Source organism: Dendrobium catenatum, unplaced genomic scaffold (assembly GCF_001605985.2).
Source record: "Dendrobium catenatum unplaced genomic scaffold, ASM160598v2 fragScaff_scaffold_1297, whole genome shotgun sequence".
In the NCBI taxonomy this organism is placed as follows: domain Eukaryota; kingdom Viridiplantae; phylum Streptophyta; class Magnoliopsida; order Asparagales; family Orchidaceae; genus Dendrobium; species Dendrobium catenatum.
This window is the reverse complement of record NW_021319759.1, coordinates 1,054,178-1,078,872: the sequence shown is the minus strand read 5'-3', so window position 1 is coordinate 1,078,872 and position 24,695 is coordinate 1,054,178. Positions and strand designations below refer to the sequence as shown.

The following is a 24,695-nucleotide window of genomic DNA, read 5'->3' as shown; positions in this document are numbered from 1 at the left end:
AAGAGTTTTACAAATCTGTCATTTCAATGTTATGTGACATAGGGTGATCCAAGAGGATCCCAATACTTTTTACTGGTTCGGTTTAATCGTGAAATGGTCAAGTTTGAATCGCCGGTTCAACCAGGAAATCGTATTTGCATCAAATCGGTTTGAACTGTCGGTTCGATCGGAAAATCGTCAAACCGGTCCCGATTTTGTTGAACTGACCTATTCTACGAACTATTAAATTTTATTTAAAAAAAATAAATATTATATTTTAATTTTATTAAATCCTTTAAAAAATGTTAAAATAATTTATCATCATATAGAGATAAATTGAACCATGATGCATGTATGTCATCTCACTTGACATATTTTATTGCTAGTTATATGTACTTCACACCACATAAAGGCAACAGCTTAGAACTCCCTTGTGATGTAGGATTAAAAAGGCTGTATGAATATTGGATAGTTAGACTGCTAATTTGGGCTAAGTTAGGTTACAAATTTGGGCTGCTATAATGTGTATTATAAAAGTTAATAATATAATTTTCTCATTTTATAAAGTATTTTGTTCACTATTTCAAGATCATAGGCTATTGTGATCTATCACTATCATAAATTTTCTTATAGCACATCCTGCTAGAACATATATTTCTTTTAAAACCTTTAATTATTAGACTTCCTACCTCATGTGTTGTAGTGGTTCATCTATCTCTTTCATAAATTGTGGATCTAACATGTAATGCACAATACTGTGCATCAAAATGTAAAAATTCATAGATCATAAGCTTTTAATTTTTAGAAAATAATTAATTACTTTCGATAAAAAATGAAAACAGTAAAGTTCAATTTCAACAATATTATGATACATTATAAATTAATGATCAGATTTAAGGCATGGTTTATAAAGGCGTTTGAGACTTACACATCGAGGGGCACCTCGATTCGAGACCCAACATGGATGCCTCGAGGCTTATGCCTCAGTGGTTTGGACGAGGCTTACGATTTTCTTCATTGAGGCATATTCCTGGAGGCGTAACTTCTCCAGGCAGTTTTAGGCACTGCTTCAATCAGTTTTATTTATTTATTTAGTTCGGAAGAGTCGGGAGTGCTTATTAGATTTAGGGTTTTTTCGGTTCGAAATATTTGTTCCAAACTTCGCCCCACTTATGTAGCTCATAGCAAACGAAATGCTCTCTCGGCTTTGTGTGCATTGCTTCAGCCTTGCCTACTTCGGTCTCGATTGCTTTAACCTCGCTTCATGTCAGGACGAGTTCTTCGTGACGAGGTAATGACCCATCTTCCCTTTCGAGCCCGTGTAGGCTTTGATAGCTTTGTGAGAAGCAAATATGAAATTTAAGACGTGTATTTCTTACATGAGGCATTTATGTTGAAGTTAGATTAGCTTAATTTATATCTGTTAATGTTTAACAATTTCATCTTACTCTACTATTTTTTCTAGTTTAGGTTAAGCCAGAAGTATTCAGTTGGTTACCATAGATAATTCTTTTTTAATAATTTTAAGCATCGATGTATAAATTGTATTTGTTATAACTTTTTTCTTTACAAATACCAAGGTTTTGAAAACCGGACCGGACAACGGACCGGAAGAAGGTAGGAGGTTCATGGTTTGAAGGCCGGTTTCGACTTGGTTGAACCGGGGTCGACCGGGTCGAATCGGATGAGGTAATAAATATAACTAATATTAAAAATTGATAATGACTTCCTTAATGTCATTTCATTTCATGTCAAACTAATCAAGATAATGATAAATATGGCATCATACGAAGTTTATTAAAACATAAAGCAAACAAGTTAAACACATATTCCTTTTTATTAGAGCACAATTGTAATTGACGATGTTTGAATTTCCCTTGCAACCTTTTGATCATAATGAAAAATTTCCACCTTTCGTCAAATCTGTCCCAAACACCTTCAGAATATCTCCAATACAGCAATTATCCATTGTATTTCCTTAATTACATGTTGTCAAGGTATATGTTATCTGGTCGTGATAAGAGAAAAAATGGTCAGTAAATTGATTTGATGACTTCAATAGCACTTGTGAGTTTACAAAATTATTGAGCATAAACAGTTAAGATAAATATTGCAAATGAAAGGTTACATGACCATGTTCACTGATTACCGTTATTTTGTTTTTTTCCTTAAATTTCTGTTTTTCTGGCAGCTTCCACGGTTCTGAGCAATGAGTTGCCCGCCTAAAGAATCCTTTATCAAACTGTGAAGTGGAATTAAGTTATGGTTACAAGAAATTAAAAAAAAAAAACTATCTAAAATCAAAATCCGAAACTCCCAACAAGGAGCCTGCAGTGACGTACTTTAAGCAAAATTATTAAGCACTTTATGTAGTACAAACGTCAAAAATTCCATAATATATAAAAGTAGGACTTAATACTATATGAAGACAATAAAAGATAATCCAGTTTATATTCAGTTTCCATATTAAACGCAAAACAATCAAATTTAGGTATGGTTAATAATCATCTTGTCCTAAATTTTTGTTGATCGAATGATGGATTTTCTCAAATCTTCTCAGCGACAAAATCCTTGCATCCCAAATACTTCTGCATTCCTGTCTCACCAAGGCTATGTTCATTCTTTCATCCATAAATATTAGCTATATGTTGTCTTTCATCTGCAAATTATTAAATATGAATATAAGCTATATTTAATTATTATACGTCAAGTGATATAATTAATCAACAATACTTAGCTTGGGAATTGGTGTAGATGAAGTAAGTTTGGTTCCTATATTTATAGAATTGCATCAACTTTGTAAATTTCTGACTGCCAAGTCTTCAATGCAATTATGGAGTTGGTTCATCCTCAAGGATCCAGAAATCAACAAAGTTTCAAACTTGCAGTAGTCCAAAGGACATAACTTCTTTTTCTAAACTGGCAACCTACATTATTATTATAAAAAAATAATATAAAAATGTGCATCATTATTTAAAAAAAATATTTAAAGAAAGTTTCAAATAGTACCTATTTCTTAATTGAGGATTGTATACGACATAGACAAGTCATTTAGCCTTTGGTGCTCAAGATGATCCTTCTTTTTTGTATGGAGGTGCTGCTCAAACACCTCAGTTCCTCTCAACTGATGAAGATGATGTCTGAAGCTAAGAATCTAATAGGCCTATTTTCTGTAAGTTTTGGTGCACTAGAAGCGATCCATTCTCACCATTCATCTATAATTAACAAACATACATTAATCTGTTCAAATATATATTAAAAATGAAATCTCAAAAATTTGTCATCTTACCTGGTTGCATTTCTTTTGCTCATGTTGATGCAGATGGGCTTTACGCGGAAACTTCCTAAACATCACGAAAAAATGCTCACCTCATTCAAAATGCAAAGTTGATTTTGGACAAACATCTTTATTGCCACAAATTCTACTAGACGGCTTGGCAAATAACTCCAGATTTGTTGCATAATTTTTTCTCTAATCATACTGAAATGAGGGTTCAGAAATAAGGCTGCTGAATGTATCCCTTGTGCTTAGTTGATTATCCCATCTTCTTCTGATGATACTAGTGAAAGGCTCTTGTACATTCTTTTATTATTTCTAAACATAGTCTTCATTGCTTTTCTAGCTCTTTGACATACGAGTCATAAAGGTATCCAAGAATGGCTTTCATCTGCAATACAACATTCTTAAGCGAACTGATTAGGGGCCCTGATAATCGTTTAGAAATTAGTGAAGCTGTCATTCCAATTTTGCATCCAAAATTATTGAAGGCTGGCCTCTTCCTCCTTCAATTGTCTACTTAGCTTTTGAATCATGTAAGCCTTGTTGGTGATAGAATGCTTGCAAATTCAGTGTTTAATGAATCATGGATACTTCTTAAGGTATATGAATGTGCTCGCAAATCTAGTTACTCTGGCCTTACATTTTCAGTCCACCTTTCCTTTTCTAACCAGGCCAATATAAAAGCATGGTTTATAAATAAAATGTAACCTTTGAAGCTTTCCTAACTAGTTATCTGTAATTAAGGCATGCTCCAATCTTCAGAATGGGATTAATGCAATGACTGCTAAGTGACCAATAGATATTTCATATTTTTTCATGCAATAACTCACCAGTTCTTATAATTTGCTGCATATCTGTTATAAATGAAACGAACTATATTCTCCGGACCAACCCATCAACATATCAGTAATAATGAGCAATGTTGTGCATCTTATGACATCAGATGCATCTACTGATTTTAAAAATGAAACTCCTCGAGGACAATAAACAAGAATTTATTAATGTCCTATTTCTTGTATCTGTCCACCGTCAGCTGCATCAATGAACAACCAGTGTCTTTCCATGTTTTTCTATAAGTTCAATTAGCAATTTAACATTCCTCTTTCGCATCCCGTACATGATCACTCTTAATCTGTGGTAGACGGTATTTGTATACAGGTCCTATGCACACCACTGCTCTATAGCCTTTTGTGCAAAAGGTGAGTTTGATGCATTGATGGAATGCAAATATCATAAAACCATCTGCAATTGCTAAATCTGCACGATGCACTGCTCCTTAGATGCCATCCACACTTTTTAAGGAAGGTTAGATCCCGGTTTTTGTTCTTTGTGCAAAAAATTATCCAATTTCATCATTTTCTCTTTCCTTATCCATATCCTTTACCATGTATATCTGAACTTTTGTGGTTTCGTGACTGAACATGAGCCCTCTCTTCTTCAACTGGATCTCACCAAGTAAATCATCAATCTGCGACAAGTCTTGTTGTCTTGTTGTTTTTTCTTTGATATCTCATTCAAATTTTGTTGCATTGATATCGTATGTCATGTGGCACTTCTTACAAGAAGCAATGTTCCCTTTAATCCCCGCTAGATGTTGCTTATCCTATGAATGCCTCTCCCTTATAAATATCCACAATGAAGACATTTATATTGCTTCTTACCGTCATGGTTTTTACACTCAGCAAAGGTTTCCAAGCGATATCTACTTCTCACGAACGCTTTGAGTTGAATGGCGATTGATTTTTTGTTGATCAGTTTGGTAGTATTAAACAACAATGGATCATATTAGCCTGAAAAAATACTCTATGTTGTTAATATTAACAACAATATATTATCAAACTAAACACATAGAAAATGACAACCATTCATACTGGGGAGACGGAAATCCATCTTAAGATTAGGTGAATAACTGCTTGCAACATGAAGAATTCTTCCTTCATTTCATAAACGTGGATACGGAAATATGGTTAAATACTTCCATATTGTATATTTCTATCCTAGGAATATGGCATATAATGATATAATCACAATGTTTTGTTGAATTCTATAGGATAGGAAGGAGAGCAAATTGATGACATATTTGAGAAAGACCAATCTTAAGATGATCTCCTTGCAAAAAGGAAAGTTGGTTGTTGTTCAATCACAAGCCAGCGACGATTAACTAAATGATAAAAACTAGCCAGCGACGATTAAAAACTAGTTTTCAAATCTAGGTTTATTTTTTTTTAATATGTATTTATTATGGTTTTTTTTAAGTTCTAGGTCATTATTGTACATCATCTAGGGTTACAGTATTGATGAGACTAAATGACCTATAATCTAGTAAAATTTGAACACAAGCTTACACAGTTCACACAAATATTTGTGTTGAAACCCACCAAATTAAAGCAATCAAGGTCTTCCTAGGTTTCAAATTGTTCCACAAGGTAAACATATCAATAGCTTTGGAGATTTAATTAGAAATCAGCTGCTTTATTAGGGAAAAATTAGTTGCATTCCAACTTTCACTAATATACAAAACAACAAAAAATCAAACCTAATTCTAAACTTGTGTAATGAGTTATGTTCTAACGGTTCAAGTAATTGACCCTAATCTTCATGACCCTCACACAAATTTAACAAGTATCTGATAGATGCGAGCAAGACCCATCTCATACCATTTTGCATCTTATGCTAACTAGAAAGTGGGAAGAGTATTTTAATATTCTCGCAGTTTGCACTTCCACAGAAGCAAACCTTACAATTTCACTCTGATCTCCTAAGCTAAAATCCTTCTCTTTTTCTTTCTTCCCCAAAATCTCGCTTTTCAGTACCCAACCTCAATCATACGCCTGCGTGCTCCGCCCTGGATCGCAGGAGCAAGATGTCCGGAGCTTAATTCACAGCCCGATAAAAACTCCATTTTTTCGGTTTTCAGTTCTCAGTTTGCACAGGTAGAGTAAAGTGTAAACACAAGTTCAGCATATACAATCTCCCTCACCTAACAATGTTCAGCACGACACAGGCGACGATGAGGATTGGCACGCGTGATTAACCGGGTTGGCCAGTTCGTCAACAACCAAGCACGGAGAGGAGCTGCAACGACGAACGGCGAAGAGGAGCTGCAGCGACGGCGATGGCGACGGCGACGAACGGCTGAAAGGAGCTGCAGGCGATCAGACGAAGGAAAAATCGGAGACGGGGGCGGCTTCGGAGTTACGGAGTAGAAATGAATTTAGGTTTAGGTAAATGTTTTACTGTTTTAAGTTTACTTTTACTTTTAAAGTTTAAACCGTATGATTGAATCAGACGGTTGAACTCAGAGATGGCCGGTTCGCTCCGGTTCCGGTTCGCCGGGTTCGCGGTCCCGACCGCCGTCAGACCGGTTAAATCCGGTCCGATGATAATCCGGTTTCGCCAGCAACCGAACCGGCCGGCCGGCCGGGTGCCGGTTCAACCGGTGTTGAACGGGGGGGGGGGCGGGGGGGTGGGGGGGGGGGGGGGGGTCGGGTGCCGGTTCAACCGGTTGAACCGGCCGGTCCGGCCCGGTTTTAAAAACGTTGACAAATACATAATTTTTAGCTGTCAGGGCTCTTTAATTGCAATGACGCATTTTTTAATGAATTTCACCACGCATAGATCTTTTTCATTTGAATCGTATTTTCTATAGCTTTCACTTTTTAAAAATTTATATTATTGAATTGCTTCATATCAAAATCTTTTTTTTTTTTAAATTTATATGATTGAATTGTATGGAGGCATCACTTACAACAACAACATCATGCCTTTATCCCACTATTTGGAGTGGACTACATGAATCCTTTTTCTCCATTGTGCTCGGGCAAAGGTTAAATTCACTTAGACGGGCTAAATTTGAGTTGATGGATAAAAGAGTGATTTTTGTGAGTATTTATTTGAATCTTGTGTTCCAGTAACATTTATCTTCAAACTAGTCATTATGTTTGTAATTTACTTAATATTTTATCATTTTATGAGTTATTTATATATTTTTAGTACTTCAATTTTTTCATTTTGGGGCTTACGCCTCAATCCGCCTCGAGGCTTATGCCTTGGCTTGCTAAGGCAAATCACCTCGATTCTTGATATCGCCTTTTAAATCCTTGATTAAAGGATATAAACAAAGGAGAAGCTTCCTTATCAAATATGATTACTCAATTTCAGGGGATTTACATAAAAGCACACAAAGCTATCTTATTTACATATTTAAAGGTCGAACCTTACTATTTACTTACGTATCACTTAATTCTATATGTAAAATTAAAAATATCATTTTCCTTGCCCTTATCATTAACATTTTGTAAACAATATCCATTATCGTCATGACTTCCTTAAACACTTCTTTGTCGATGAGGGTTATGGGTGCACATGTTGCTGGTCTCATCAGCAGCCTGTGAATGAGATCTTTTTGAGTCTTCCTCTTGTCTTCGAGGGTTTTGGAATTGCACAGTCGTTGATCCCGTAGACAGACTTCCCCTTAAGATCTCGTCTTGACTTTCTCTTCACACATGCCTCCATTCAATTGATGCCTTTTGCCGTCATATCCCACCGTGAAATCCTACCATGACTCCCTCGTCGTCTGTGAGAGGACAATGTTAATGGAATTGAGCATGTAAATAATAAGATGTAAATGTTAAATAACTATATAGGATGATTAAGTGTTATGTATGTAAATCCTCATTTATTTTAATGTCCAGTGAGAAAGCCGTCCTCAAATATTCCTCAACTTGTTAAAACTACAAAAGAGTACGGTGTAATATCAGACAAACATGTGGTTAATTATCCATAGACACCCACTTTTCCTTACTTTTAATCGCACTTGGGTATGTTGAGGGAAAACAAGAATGTGTACTCACTTGATGTGAAAAAGCAGCACATTGCTTTGCTTTTCAATATTTTGAAACCCTGTTTCAACATCAATTTTACCAACATTGGATATAAAGCTACGATGGCTCTCGTTGAGACCAATAGCAATAACTATATTATTAAATTAGTCTTGTTCGTAGTACTCAGATGTGATTAGTATTAAAAAATAGTTCATGACTTTGTTAAAAGAGAGATGTAAAAGATCTATCAGTACCATAATGTAATACAACGGGCAACATCTGTAGATAAGTTTCATTAATAGAAGCTATTGATGTATTATAGCCTTACATTTTATACAATTTATGTCCGTTGACATGCTTCACAACATTTTAAAACCATTTTTGACCGATGTTATAAATTTGACATGCCTAGCTATGATTGTTAATGTTTTGTTTTTTACTAAATTTAATAGGAGAATTTTTTACTAGGTAACGGGGCTGCAGGCTGAGCTGTCGAGATTATTGGAGGATAAAAGATCTGCATCTCTCAGGTTGGTCAAGTCTATTGCTTTATACTGTTAGTATTTCATAAGAAAGTGCCAGTGCAGTGCATCATAATCCATATATATATATATATATGGATTATGATGCACTGCACTGGCACTTTCTTATAAAATACTGTGGTGTTGAAATATTCCAGGCGTTGCATGTCTCCAACACACCATGTGTCCAACACACCATTCATATCTCCAATAAATAAATTAAAAAAAAAAGCATAGGACACATGCGTCGACATGTCCGATATGCATATTCTTGAATGGCATAGTTTAAATACTCAAATTGATCATTGGTCTTGCCTTATTTTTATTTTCTTCAACCGCTTCCACTTCACATGAGCGCCTGGATATGGCTTGCAAACTCCACAGGCCTATGCAATAGACCCTCAACTCACTTGTTTCCTTTTATATGTTTTCATAGGTCAATTGCCATTTCTTTTTCATTTTCGATGACATATAATATTTATGAAAGTTAAGGGAAACTTTTATTCGTTTTTAATTTTGAATTGTTAAATTTCATGCCTAACATCCCTATAACGTTAGAATTTAAAGAATAATTTCATGTGTATGCATACTCGTGTTCATATCGGGGCATCATAAAATGGATGGATGGATGCTACTTGCATCTTTTTTTGCATTCATGATCAATTGGTTTGTTTATTATATGTATGCATGCCATGCTACAATGCCAGCCATTTCCGCTTGTTGAAATTGACTACCCGGGCATTGAGACCTTGAATCATCTAAGGCTAGAGGTGAGAGCAGAGGATTATACCTTGTGGAAATAAAACAATTGTTTCTGACTTAAATCTATAAATTATGAAATTATGAAATTTAAATGACTCATTCATATTGGTTAGTGTCAGAACTGGTATTCAGTCTTTCATAATTCTGTTTGAAAAGTGAGGATGCCCATGCTATTATAACTCGCTTCTGATGCACAACTCAAAACAAACATGATAAAATATCGTTGTAGTGATGAGGGCATATTGATTGCATACTTCTCTCGTCAATCAGAAGATTAAGGAGAGGCTAATGTCCACAACCCTAGTATATATATAATACGCTATTTTCAAACATCATACGCTATTGTACCATTTCAACTCATTGCACATGCACAACTCAAAGCAAGCAGATAAAAACATCCTACTAGGAGGGAAAGGGAGGGACTGTTTTGAGATTTTGTTATGGATTATTGTATGCTTTAGGGAGGTTATTTTCTTAGGGTTAGGGGATGTCTTGTTTGCTATTTTTTGAAGTTTATCTAGGTTGAAAGGGCTCTAGTTGGCGGCTAGGGATTTGGGAGAGCTAGATCTTCCTCTCCAATTGAAGATCCAATTGTATTTTGCATTTCTCTTCATAGTTTTTTCAATAAAAATTATTTTTGGGCATTCCTCTTCCCAATTTTTGTGTTTTCATCCATTGGTTTTACTGAAAGTGCATACACTTCATATCAAATTGGTATCAGAGTATAATTCCTGGTACCTATGATGGGAAAAATGGTACAAGTGTTGGAAGGGGAGATCGGACTATTGAAATCTAAAATTTTAGATTTTCATGCTCAAATTTTAGCCGTCCACGAGAAGATTGATGGGAAATTTGTCATCATAGAGGAGATGATGAAGATCGATGGGGGGAGGGGTTCTAGGAGGGAAAAGAGATGGACTGTTTTGGGATTTTGTTATGGATTATTGTATGCTTTAAGAATGTTGTTTTTTACAATTAGTGGGATGTATTGTTTGCTGTTTGAAGTTTACCTAGGTTGAAAGGGCTCTAGCTGGTGGCTAGGATTTGAGAGAGTCAGATCTTCCTCTTCAATTGAAGATCCAATTGTATCTTGTATTTCTCTTCATGGTTCTTTCTATAAAAATTATTTTTGGGCATTCCTCTTCCCAATTTTTGTGTTTTCGCTCACTGATGGTGAAAGTACATACACTTCCTATCAAATTGGTATCAGAGCATAATTCTGTGTACTTAAGTGTTGGAATGGGAGATACAGACAATTGAAATCTAAAATTTTAGATTTCTATGCTTAAATTTCAGCCGTCCATGAGAAGATCAATGGGAAATTTGCCATCATGGAGGAGATGATGAAGTTGCTCGAGGGCCAAACGAAAACAGCATTGTCTGAGGCGAAGGAAGCTGCCGAGAAAGGGATTTAAGAAAACCCTAATTCGATAAGGAGATGGGAAGAACAAGGGGTTAATATCTTGAAGGGAGAAGAGAGAAGACTTCCTCTGGAGCCCATTCCTATGGAGGAGATATGTGGAAGGTATGGGTAGTAGGGGCATAAAAGAGTTGAGTCGAGGTCGAGCCATAGCAAATTCGAACTAGGCTTGCAAAATTTTTAGGCGGCTCGAATTTGACTCGAACCCAAAACTCGACTTGTGTGTCCGAACATCTGGCTCGAACTTAGCTCGTTAGTTTGAGCTCAAATAACCTACTCTAGCTCGGCTCGAGTGCATGCTCGAATAGAAGACATTTTTATGAAATTTTTATTGTAAGCTAGTTTCAAATTCTCAATATTATGTAACAAATTTTAGTTTGGCATTAAGTAGATAGCTCCAAACTCCAAGCCTCTTTTGTGGGGAAAATAAGAGCTAAGCCATTTATTGACTATTGAAAAAAATTGTAATAAAGGAAAAAAAAAATACAAAAATTTTACAAAATTTCATAAAATATACGTATGATTAATACAACATTATAGCTCCATTGCATTTTCATAGAGTGCATTAGTTCATTGAACAAACCCAAATAAGGGATAATATTTTTGAATAAAAAAGTTTACAAAAATCACTCCATTGCATTTTCAAATAGATTTATAATAAGAAAGTCAGCCGTGGAAGATCCGTCCATAGCTAGAAATTGTGTAGAAAATTTTTATGCTTGTATCACATGCAAGCTGTGTCATCACCATAGGAAACATAGAGGAATTCCATAAAAGCCATCTCAGCAAAAGCTTGGCGGGCTCGCTTGAAAAGCCTTGAGGTTCTTTAGCATTTGTACCTGCTTATATTTGCTGCTTATCAACTAAACAGTTTATATTAATGAACATAACAAGATAGTTGAATGTTCCAAATGGGCTATCCAAATAGCAGATATAGGAACAAGTAATCCCAAAATCATTTAGAAGGATTTTAATACAACTACAAATACCCCTCATAAAGTTCAGTTAACAAATATTATATTAGAAGATTACGAAGTTAATTAAAAAAATTAAATTTTCCATGCTTGTATAACCTTTGCCATTCAATTTTTTGACAACCTGCTTAAGTAGAGAGAGAGAGAGAGGGGGGGGATTAGGAGGAATTTTTAATTTAGAAGGATTGTTTAGTTTTGCGGGAGTTTAATTTGTGTGCTTTATGTAGTAGGTTTGGATTAGGGTTAGGGTTATCTTGATTATTGCTGAAATTGTATTTCCTTGGTGTTCTTGGGCTCTAGCAACGTCTAGAGATTTGGGAGAGATAGATCCTCCTCTCGAATTAATGATTAATTGTATTTTGCTATTTTCTTTCATCTAATATTCAATCAAGAGTGTTTTTTTTGTTTTTCCTCTATTAAATCCTCAAAACTTGCTTGGCAAGATTTCTAAAATTTTGATTTTTGCAAATGTTTTATGTTTCACTATTTCCTATCAAATAGGTATCAAAGCTACTATGTTTTTAGGCCGTTTTGGTCAGTTTGGGGGGGGGGGGGGGGGGGGTAGTCTAACAAATATCCGGGTATTAATGCCAGCCAAGAAGGTGGATGCGTTGGAAGAACGTCTTGAGGGGGAGATGAACCAAATCAAAACAACAGTGGAGAACAAAATTTCCTCCATGGAAGAATAATTCTCTGGCCCACATGAGATGATGAAAAAGGTGTTGGTTCCCCACAACCAAACGGCGACATTGGAGGCGAAACGGCTGGAAGGGAAAAATACTAATTCTGAAATTCATAGGGATGAAAATGATGTATAATCATAGAGGAAGAAGGGAGAAGACTCCATCTAGAACCTATCCAAAGGGACGAGAGAGGTCGAAGATATGGAGAGAGGTGTGGACATGCGGGGTATGAGCGAAGGGGTAATGATTAGGAAAGAAGGGAGGGGGATTATGGCCAGAGAGGTGGTGTTTTTCAAGAAAGGAGGGGGGAATTTGAAGAAGTGTTTGGTTATGAATGTGGAAGGGAGGATCGAGACACTTGGGGGGGGGGGGGCCCACCCCACTTGGGGACCAACCCACTTGGGGAAGGGGAAACTATGAAGGAATTAGGGGAAATGGATGGATTCGAAGGTTAGGAAGCTGAAGATGCCGATATTTGAGTGAGACGATGCACAGTGGTGGATTTACAAGGTAGAGAGATATTTCGTCGTCAATGGGTTGATGGAAAAGGAGAAATTGATGGCAGATGGCGTATGTTTAGAAGGAAAGGTGTTGACTTGTTACTAGTGGAGAGACATGAAGCAATCCATACGGAGTTGGAGGGAGTGCAAATAATTCTTATTGGAATGTTTTTGAACCAGTAGGGGAGGGGACTTCTATGAGCAATTCTTTGCCCTAGTATAGGAAGGCTCGGTGGCAGAGTACCGCGATAGATTTGAGTACTAGGTGAGTTGATTGGATTGGCTGTCTGAGACTATTTTGTAGGGGAATTTCATGAAGGGGCTCAAATCAGAGATCCGAGTAGCAGTGAGAGTCATGAGGCCTCGAGACTTGGGATAGGCTGTGGAGCTACCTTTGATGGTGGAGGATTAGAAGTACGAGGAGAGGGGAGCTAGAGGCGGAATACAGGATGACCACCACTTTCTTAGTACCCAAGGGGCCTATACTGGGCAACCTTTTTGAGATCCAGAGGGAGAAGCCTTTAGGAGGAATTTCAAAAAGTTGAATGATCATGATATGAACCAAGCAGAAAAACATGTAATGTTGGTGTGTGCTGCCCCTTAAATATATGTAGCCTTATTAATTTTGCATAGTATGAATCATAAACCTTTCTCTCTCTTTCTCTAACTCTATTTTTTATTTTTTTGAGATAAACCTTGGGTTTATTAACCATCTTGAGTACATTTCCATTTTTCAATTCCTAGACCTGTTGGGGTAAAACCACCAGCTTAACACTAGAGTACTAGAGCTTGTTCTTAAAAAATGCTGTTCCCAATTTTTATCTGAATTCAGGTTCGTTGAAACTGTCAGATTAACTGTTGTTTATGTTTTTTTACTGTGCAATACACTTCAGAGCAGAGGAACTGGAAACAGCTTTGATGGAGATGGTTAAGCAGGACAACAGGCGTCTTTTGAGTGCAAAGGTATGTTCTACACAGACAATTCTAAAGCATAGTTCACTTATACTTTCTATTCTGAACCATGCGTGTGCATGTAAACATACAGTTGTCAATGGGATGGGATCCAAGTTAATTTTAATCCATTTTCTTAGTCATTCATGAAGTTTGTTGAATACGTGTTTTTTTTTTTTCATTTATGGTCTTGATTAATAATGTGATGCGGACATCGGCACGAAGATTTGGCGCATCTATCACCGGAGGCGTCGTAAATCGACGGCTCTAATTTACGTTGTCATTTATGATTTATTTTATGAAGTTTAGCTTTTATTTTATGTTATTTCCTGTTCTACCCCTATGTTAGTTTATTTGAGTGTGGTGGCCTAAGGGGCAATTTTGTAATTTCGATTTTTCTCATATTGGGGCCTATAAATAAGGGCCTTAAGCTATTGTAAGAGGATGGTTAATGGATATTAAAAATTTGTGTCCACACTTGTGTTCTTGTGAGAGAGCGTTAGTGAGATTCCTATGGGAGGAATCGTAGAGGTTTTCACCAGCCGCAGGATGGGTCCGGGCTCGTGACGTGAAGTCCCTTGGAGAAGGGCAAAGCATCACCCGTCAGTCTTCGGAAGAGTCCAAGGCTCGCGGTTCTTATTTTCTCTCTTTCGTTTACCTTCTATCTTTCGTTCTATCTTTCGTTTTGATTTCTTCCTTCTTATCTCTCCCCGTCGTCGTTTTCATTTTCTTCCTCCATCAACCTCACGGGCCAAACATCCATATCAAGCTCCACAAATTTTCCACCACAAGCCAACGACCCCTCCTCTTTCCCCAAAGCCCCCACGGCCCAATTGCCCCAAACCCTTTGCCACTGGCCAAGACCACAACCGCCGGCCCCCTCATCTTCCTAGCCGCCGACCACTCCCCTCCTTTTCCCCATCCAATTTTATTTCTCATGCTTTTCTACTGACCATACTCAAAAGGTATCCAAAAATGCCTTTCATCGCACACAATTCTTAAATCTGATGGGCCCTGATAATAAGAAATTATGAACGCTGCATTCCAAAATTTGCATCCAAAAATGAGTGCTCCTTCCCTGTCATGTCTTACTCAGTTGAACATGAAGCCTTGTGTGATAATGTTTGAAATCATGTATGATCATGGATACTCTTACGGTAATAATTGGCTTGTGCAATCGTACCGGCTACAATTCAGTCCACCTTTCTTACTTTTAACCCAAGGCAATATAAAAGCAGGTATAAATAAAATGTAACTATTGAAGCTTTCTACTATTTCTGTAATTATAGGCTGCTCAACTTCAAATGGATTAATGCAATGACTGCACAGCGACCAAATAAATTTCATATTTCATGGAATAATAGCACAGGTTCTATAATTTGCAGCATATCTGTAACGAGTAAAGAAACTATACTCCGGACACACCCATTCCACATATCACTAAATAAAGCAAATGTGTGCAGTCTTAATGACATCAGATGCATCTACTGATTAAAAATGAAACTCCCGAGACAATAAAAAAATTGATATGCCATTATCTTTGTACGTCCACCCGTCAGCTGCATCAATAACACCAGGTCTTTTCCAGAGTTCATATTAGTATCAATTAGCAATTTACATTCCTTTTCGCATGCCGTAACCGATCACTCTTAATCTGTGGAAGACGATGTATACAGGTCATTGCAGCACCATCTATAGCTTTTGCAAAAGTATTTGATCGCATTGAAGGAATGCAATACAAAAACCATCTGCAATGCTAAATCGCACATGCAACTGCTCCTGATCTCATCTCACACTTTAAGGAAGGGTTAGATCCGGTATTGTCTTTGTGCAGAAAAATATACAATTCATCCAATTTCTTCCATCAATACTTACCCCATTACTGAACTTTAGTGTTCGTGACGAACATGAGCCCTCTCTCTCAACTGATTCACCAAGAAACATCAATCGCCAAGTCTTGTTGCTGTGTTTATTCTTGAACCATTCAAATGTTCTGATAATGTATGTCGAGTTGCACCTCTTACAAGAAGCAATGTTCCCTTAATCCCCGCAGAGTGTGTCACATATAAGGCCTCTCCCTATAAATATCCACAATGAAGACATTACATTGCTTCTTACGTCAGTGTTTAACACTCACAAAGCTCCAAAGCATATCTACTTCCACGAACGCTTTGGAGTGAATGCTGATCTTTTTGATCGATTGGATATTAAACACAATGACAATAAGCGAAAAAAACCAGTAAATAACAACACTATATATCAACAAACACATAGAAATTGAAACCATCTAACCTGGGGAGGAAATACCATCTAATTAGTGAATGAATCTGCAACATGAGAATTTCCTCATTTTCAAAACGTGGATACAAAAGTTAACATATCCATATTGTATATTTCAATCCTAGAATATGCAATAAAATGAATAACATCATGTGAATTATTAAAGATAGAAGAAGCAAATGAACATATGAAAGCAATCTAAGATATCCTGCAAAAAAAAGTGTTGTTCAATCACAACCAGCACGATAACTAAATATAAAAACTAGCCAGCGGGACGATAAAACTATTCAAATCTAGGTATTTTTTTATTAATAGTATTTATTATGGTTTATAAGTTTCTATCAATTAAGACACAATCAGGGTTCACTAAAAAGACTAAAAATGACCAAATAGTAAAATTGAAACAACAATTACCACAAAGTGAAACCCACCAAAATAAAGCAATCAAGTCTCCTATCAAAATGTTCCAAAGGTAGAACAAATCAATAGTTGGGAGATTTAATAGAACTCAGCGCTTAGGGAAAATATTGCATTCCAACTTCCACATATAACAAAACAAAAAAAAAATCAAACCTAAACACTTTGAATACGTACTAAAGGTCAAGTAAAAATGACCAACTTCACATACCCTCACAAATAACAAGTATCTGATAGATCGACGAAGACCACTCATCAACAATTTAGCACTTAGCTAACTAGAAAGTGGGAACAATATTTAAATAATATTCTCTGCATTGCACTTCCACAAAGCAAACCTTACAAATTTAACTCTGTCCCTAAGCTAAAACCTCTCTTATTCTCTCCCCAAAATCTCGCTTCAGTACCAACCTCAATCAACGCCTGCGTGCTACCGCCCTCGATCAGCTGAAAATTCGGCAGTTTAATTCAACAATCCCGATGAAAAACTCGCCATTTTCTCGTTTCAATTCTCAGTGCCACATAGAGTAAAATGATAAAACACAGTTCAGCAATAAACTCACTCACTAACAAGTTCAAGCAGACACAGTCGACGATGAGGATCGATATGCGTGATAACCCGGGGTTGGCATCGCAACAATCCAATCACGGAGAAGGAGCTGGCAAACGACGAACGGCGAGAGACTGCAGCGACCGCGACTGGCGACTCTGGCGACAACGCTGAAGAAGGAGCTCATGCGATCAGACGAAAGGAAAATACGAGACGGGGCGGCTGGATTACGGAGTAAGAAACGAAATTAGGTTAGGTAAATGTTTACTTTTTTAAGTTTACTTTAACTTTAAAGTTGTAAACGATGCATGAACAGACGGTTGAATCAGAGATGGCCGGTCGCTCGCGGTTCGTTCGCCGGGTTCGCGGTCCAACGCCGCGACCGGTTCAAATCCGGCCGATGATAATCCGGTTTCGCCAGACCCAACCGAACGGCCGGCCGGCTCGGGTCCGGTCAACCGTTAAGACCGGCGGCTTCCCCCCGTTTTAAAAAACGTTTGACAAATACATAATTAGCTGTCAGGGGGGGCCCTAATTGCACATGACGCATTTTAATGAACAACCACGCATAGATCTTCATTTGAATCGTTTTCTATAGCTTCACTTAAAAATTTATATAGAATTGCTCAATCAATACTTTTTTTTAAATTTATATATTGAGTAGGAGCATCACTCAAACATACAGTCAGCCTTTCCAACTATGGAGTGACTACATAACCTTTTTCTCCATTTGACCGGCAAAAGGAAATCACTTAAGACGGGAAATTGGTTGAGATAAAAGAGGATTGTGAATCTATGAAATCTGTCCACGTAACATTTATCTTCAAACTACATTATGTAAAACTTAAATTATCAATTTCGAGTATTATATATTTAGGTACTCATTTTTCATGGCGCACGCCCAAATCCGCTCAGCTTATGCCTGGCTTGCTAAGCAAATTCACCTCGTCTGATATGGGCCATTTAAATCCTGATAAAGATATAACAAAGGAGAACTTCTTATCAATAGATGCTCCATCAGGATTCAAAACACACAAAGCTACATTTAACATATTAAAAGCTAACATTACATACTTATAATTAATCTATAGAAAATTAAAATATCATTCCTCCTTATCATTAACATTTGTAACACAACCATATCGCAGGACTTCCTAACACTCTTGTGGAGAGGTTGGGGCACCATTCTGGGGGGGCTCATCACAGCCTGAGAATCTTTGAGTCTCCTCTTGCTCGAGGTGAAATGCACATCGGTTGCCGATAACAGACTCCCCTTAAACCGTCTGAACTTCTCTCACACATGCATCCATTCAATTGATCCCTGGCAGGGTCATATCCCGGTGAAATCCACCATGACTCCTCGCGTCTGTGAAGGACAATGGAAGAGCAAGTAAATAATAAGATGTAAATGTAATACTATATAGGAGATAAGTATAAGTAAACCCATCTATTATGTCCATAAAAGCCGGCCCAAATATTCCTCAACTGTTAAAACTCAAAAAGAAGTTAAAATATCAACAACAGTGTAATAACCATAGACACCACTTTTCTTACTCTTAAGCACTTGGTATTGAGGAAAACAGAGGTACCCTCTGATGGAAAAGCAAATGGCTGTTTTCAATATTTTGAAACCCTGTTTCAACATCATTACCAACATGGATAAAAGCCGGGCTCGTGAGAACCAATAGCAATAACATATATAAATTATCTGTTCGAAGTACTCATGATGTATTAGTTTAAAATAGTCTGATTTGTAAAAAAGAGAGTAAATCATCAGTACATAAGTAACTAAGGCAACACGAACGTAAGTTCATTAAATAACAGATGTATACATCCTACATTTATACAATTATGCGGTGACAGCTTCAACAACATTTAAAACATTTTGACCGATTTAAATTGACATTGCCAGAATTAATGTTGGTTCTAACTAAATAATAGGAGAAATTTTTACTAGTACGGGGCGCAGGCGAGCTGTCGGATTATGAATAAAGATCTGCCACCTAGGTTGTCAAGTCATTGCGTATACTTAGTATTTCATAAGAAAGCCTAGGCGTGATCAAACCATATATTATTAGATAAGGATATGACACTGGCACTGGCACTTTCTATAAACATACTGTGGTGTTGTAAAATTCAGCGTTGCACTTCTCCAACACATTTCCAACGCAAACATATCATATCTCCAATAAATAAATAAAAAAAAAAGCATAGGACACATGCGCGACATTCCGATACATCTGAAGGCAAGTTTAAATACCAATTGACATTGGCCTGCCTATTTTATTTTTCTTCACCGCTTCCCTTCACATGAAGCCGATGGGCTTGCAAACTCCACAGGCCAGGCAATGACCGCAAACGCACTTTGTTTCTTATATTTTTCATAGGTCAATTGCCATTTCTTTTTTCATTTTGAGACATATAATAACTTATGAAAGTTAAGGGAAACTATTTATTCGGTAATTTTGAATTGTTAATTCATGCCTAACACCATATAACTTAGAATTTAAAAAGAAAATTCAGTATGCATACTCGTTCATATCGGGCAATCATAAAATGGAGGGATGGAGCCTTGCATCTTTTTGCATTCATGATCAATGGTTTGTTATAAGTATGTCAGCATGCTACAACCAAGCCATTTCCGCTTGTTAAATTGACTACCGGCATTGAACCTTGAATCATCTAAGGCTAAGTGAGAGCAGAGGATATAACCTGTGGAAATAAAACAATTGTTTCTGAACTAATCTATTAAATTAGAAATAGAAATTTAATTGACTCATTAAGATGGTAGGCAGAACTGGTATTCGTCTTCTAATTGTTAAAAGTGAGGATCCCATGCTATTAATAACTCGCTCGATGCAACAATCAAAACAAACGATGATAGATACGTGAGGATAGGCATACTGAATTGCATACTTCCTCGTCAATCCGAGAAGGAAGACTAATCCACAACCTATATATATAGATACCATGTCAACATCATACGTATGTACCATCAACTCATGCAAATTCACAATCAAAGCAAGCAATAAAAAACCTACTAGGAGGGAAAGGAGGGAACTGTTTGAGATGTTATGGATATGTATGCTTTAGGAGGTATTCCTTGGGTAAGGGGATGTCTTGCTATTTTGAAGTTACTAGGTTGAAAGGCTAGTTCGGCTAGGGATGGAAGCAGACTTCCTCCCAATTAAAAATCAAATGTATTTGCATTTTCTTCATAGTTTTCAATAAAAAGTATTTTGGCATCCCTTCCAATTGTGTTCATCCATATGGTTTTACTAAAGTGCATACACATTCATAAAAGGTATCAGAGTAAATCAGTACATAGATGGAAAAATGGTACAAGTTTTGGAAGGGAACGACTATATGAATCTAAAATGTGATTCATAGCAAATTAAGCCGCCACGAGAAGATGATGGAATTGTCAACATAGAGAGATGAGAAGACGATGGAGGAGTGCTAGGAGGGAAAAAAGGATGACTGTTTTTGGGATTTGTTACTATATTAACTAAGAATTGTTTTTCACTTATGGATGTATTTTTGCGTTTGAATTCCCTAGTTGAAAGGCCTACTGTGGCCTAGGATTTAGAAGTCAATCTTCCTCTTCAATTGAAGATTCCATATGTATTTGTATTTTCTTCTGGTTTTTCTATAAAAATATTTTTGGGATCCTTTCCCCATTTGTGTTTTCGTGCTCAACTGTGAGTACATTACACCCAATTGGTTATCCAGTATGATATTCTGTGTTACTTAGGTGGAAGGTACCGACATTGAAATCTAAAATTTTAGTATTCGTATGTTAAAATTCAGCCGTCCAAGAAGATAATGGGAAATTTGCCCATCATGAGGGATGTGAGAAGTTGCTCGAGGGCCAAACGAATCAGCATGCTAGCGAGGAAGCTGCGAGAGAAGTTTAAGAAACCTAATTACGATAGGATGGGAGACAGTAGGTTAATATCTTGAGGGAGAGAGAGATATTCCTCTGGAGCCCATTCCTATGGTAGGATATGGAAGGTAGGTATGGCATAAAATTGATCGACGCGAGCCATGACAATTCGAACAGCTGCGAAAATTTTGGGCGTCTGTATTGATCGAAGCCAACTCGATGTGTTCCCGGAACACTGTCCGAACTTGCTCGTTGTTGGCAGCAAATAACCAATGCTGCGCTCGAGTGCAGCCGAATAGAAACATTTAGAAATTTCTTATTGTAAGCTGATTTCAAATTCTCAATATGTCAATTAGTTTGTGCATAGTAGAATAGCTCAAGCTCCAAGCTTTGTAGGGGAAATAACGAGACTAAGCGCTATTTTGGACATATTGAAAAAAATTGTAATAAAGTAAAAATAAAACAAATTTTACAAATGTTAATAGTATGAAATAATTATGTCCATGCATTTATAGAGTGCATTAGTTTCATGGACCAACCCAAATAAGACATATTTTGAATAAAAAGTCTACAAAATCATCATTGCATTTCAAATGATTTTAATAAGAAAGCAGCCGTGCAGATCCGTCATACTAAAATTTGTAGAATTTTTAGTTGTATAAATCAGACGTGTCATCACCTAGAGAACCAAGAGTCCATCTAAAAGCCATCTCAGCAAAGCTTGGCGGGCTCGCTTGAAAAGCTTGAGGTCTTAGCTAGTACCTGCTTATTGGCTGCTTACACTAAAATTCTATATTATGAACATAACATGGTAGTTAATGTTCAAATGGCTATCAAATAGAAAAGGAACATAAGTCCAAACATTTGAAGGTTTATAAAACTAGCAAAACCCTATGAAGTCAGTAACAATTATATCATATTAGAGTTACGAGTATTAAAAAATTAAATTTTCCATGCTTGTATACCTTGCATTCAGATATTTTTTGACAACCTGCTTAAGTGAGAAGAGAGAGAGAGGGGGGGGGAGGTGGGGGGGGGGATTAGAGAAATTTTATTTAGAAGTTGTTGTTGCGGGAAGTTTATGTGTGTCTTATTAGTAGGTTGGATTAGGTAGGTTACTTGATATAGTGAAATTGTATCCTTGGTTTCCTTCGGTTCTGCAAAGTCATGAGATTGGAGAGGAGATCTTCTAATCGAGAATAATGATTAATTGTTTGCTTTTTTCATCATTAACTGATCATTCTAAGGGTTTTTTTTGTTTTCCTCTAATTAAATCCCGAAACTTGCTTGCTGATTAATCTATAATTTGATTTTGCAATTTTTATGTGCATATTCCTATCATCAGGTAAAGCTACTATGTTTTTAGGCCGTTTGGTCGTTGGGTTTGGGGGGGGGGGGGTGGGGGTATTCACAATACGGGATGTAATGCCCAAGAAGTGGATGTTGAAGAACTTCTGAGGGGGTGGGAACAGATCCAAACAAAAACAGTGCGGACACAAAAATTTCCTCCCATGGAACATCTCTGGCCATAGAATATGAAAAGGTTGTCCCACACCAACGCAATGGAGGCGAAACGGCGAGAGAAAATACTATATGAAATTCATAGGAGGAAATGGTATACATAGAGAAGAAGGAGACGACATGGACCCTACTCAAGGACGAGAGAGGCAGTATGAGGAGGTGACTGCGGTAGGAAAGGGGTAAGTTGTAAAAGGAGGGTTATAGGCGAGAGGTTGGTGTTTCAGAGAGAAAGGGGGATTGAAGAGTTTTGGTTATGATGTGGAAGGAGGATCGAGAATTGGGGGGGAACCATGGGAGGGGAAATAAGTGAATGGGATGGTTCGAGGTTAGGAAGAGAATGAAGAGCCTGATTGAGTGAAACGATGCACTATGTGGATTACAAGGTAGAGAGTTTTTCGTCGTCAAGGTGATGGAAAAGGAGAAATGATGGCAGATGTGCGTATGTTAGAAGAAGAGGTTGTACTATGGAAGGCATGAAGCAAATCTAACGGATTGTGGGGAGTGCAAAATAATTCTTTTGAATTTTTGACAGGGAGGGGAGATTGTATGAGATTCTTGCCTGTATGGAAGCTCGTGGCGTAACGCGATAATTTGAGTATAGGGACATGATTGGCATTGGCTGTCATGAGACATTTGTGGCGAATCATGAAGGGGCCAAAATCAGAGAATTCGAGAGCAGGAAGTCAGATGAGGGCTCAGACTTGGGATGGAGGAGACCTTTGGAGGTGGAGGATTAGAGTGACGAGGAGAACTAGAGGCCGAATAAGGATGAACCACTTTCTGAGTACCCAAGGGCCTATCGGCAACCTTTTGAGATCAGGTAGAAGCCTTGGAGAGAATTCAAAAAGTGAATGATAGATATGAACAACAGAAAAATCGTGTGGTGCTCCATAATATATGTGCCTTATAATTTGCTATATTATATAAATAACTTCTTCTCTCGTTCTCAACTCATTTTTATTTGATAACCTGGTTTATAACCATCTTGAGTTGACATTTCCATTTTCAATTCCTGACACTTGTGGTAAAACCCACACTACACTAGATCTAGAGCTTGTTCTAAAAAATGCTGTCCATTTATCTGAATCAGTTCGTAACTGTGCAATAACTGTTTTTAGTTTTATACGTTGGCAATGACACTTAGAGCATGAGGACTGAAACACTTTTGAGTTAGAGTTAAGCAGACAACAGCCTTTTGAGTGCAGGAGTCATAGCACACAGACATCTAAAGCATTAAGTCACTAACTTCTATTCGTACCTGCGTCTGCATAAAATAATTTGTCAGAGGATGGGATCAAGTTACATTTAATCCATTCTTAGTCATCTCATGAAGTTATGTCTGAATACTGTTATTTTTTTTTCTTTATGGCCTTGATAATAATGATGAGGACATCGCACGAAGATGGCGCATCTATCACGGGAGGGCGCGGTAAATCGGCGTCTAATTACGTTGTATTTATGATATTTATAAGTTTAGCTTATTATTAGTTATTTCCTGTCTACTATAGCGTTAGTTTATTTGAGTGTGGCCTAAGGGGAATTTGTAATTCGATTTTTCCAATGCCTTAATGCTAGACTAGTAAGAGATGGTATGGATATAAAATTGTGTCCAACTTGTGTTCTGTGAGAGAGCGTTAGTGAGATTCCTATGGGAGGAATCAGAATGAGTTTTCACCAGCCGTAGGAGGATCGGCTCTTGACGTGAATCCTTGGAGAAGAGAAGCTCACCGTCATACTAACGGAAGATCCAGGCTTCGCGGTTCTTTTTCTCTTCTGTTTTTTCCTTAACGTTCTGTTCGTTATTTTTTTATTTTCTTCCTTCTTATCTCCCGTCGTCGTATTTCATTTTCTTCCTCTCGCACTCAACCTCACGGGCAACATCCATCCAGCCCCACAATTTACTCACAACGAAGAGCCCCCTTTCCAAAGCCCAGCTCCAATTGCCCCAAAAACCTGCATGCCAATGACCAAACCGCGCCCCTCATCTTCACTGCCGCGACCACTCCCCTCTTTTTCCTCCATTTTATTCCTTATTATGATAAATTGATGTGGAAGTTCTGGAAATCAAAATTTAATCATCTGCTGAACGTTCAAAATTTTCTAATCTTAAATAGCATATTTTGAAAGTTTCTATAACACTCATTTTGA

General features: G+C 37.2%; 1 protein-coding gene across 1 annotated transcript in view; it reads left to right on the top strand.

Annotated features, from left to right (window-relative positions):
* The first annotated feature begins 6,563 nt into the window (after nucleotides 1-6,563).
* LOC110093499 overlaps nucleotides 6,564-24,695 on the top strand; it is a 24,182-nt gene continuing 6,050 nt past the window's right edge. The window contains exons 1-3 of the mRNA XM_028699464.1: nucleotides 6,564-6,698; nucleotides 8,551-8,612; nucleotides 13,836-13,905. Of these exons, the coding sequence (XP_028555297.1) occupies nucleotides 6,564-6,698; nucleotides 8,551-8,612; nucleotides 13,836-13,905 (267 nt within the window). The remainder of the gene's footprint in view (nucleotides 6,699-8,550; nucleotides 8,613-13,835; nucleotides 13,906-24,695) is intronic.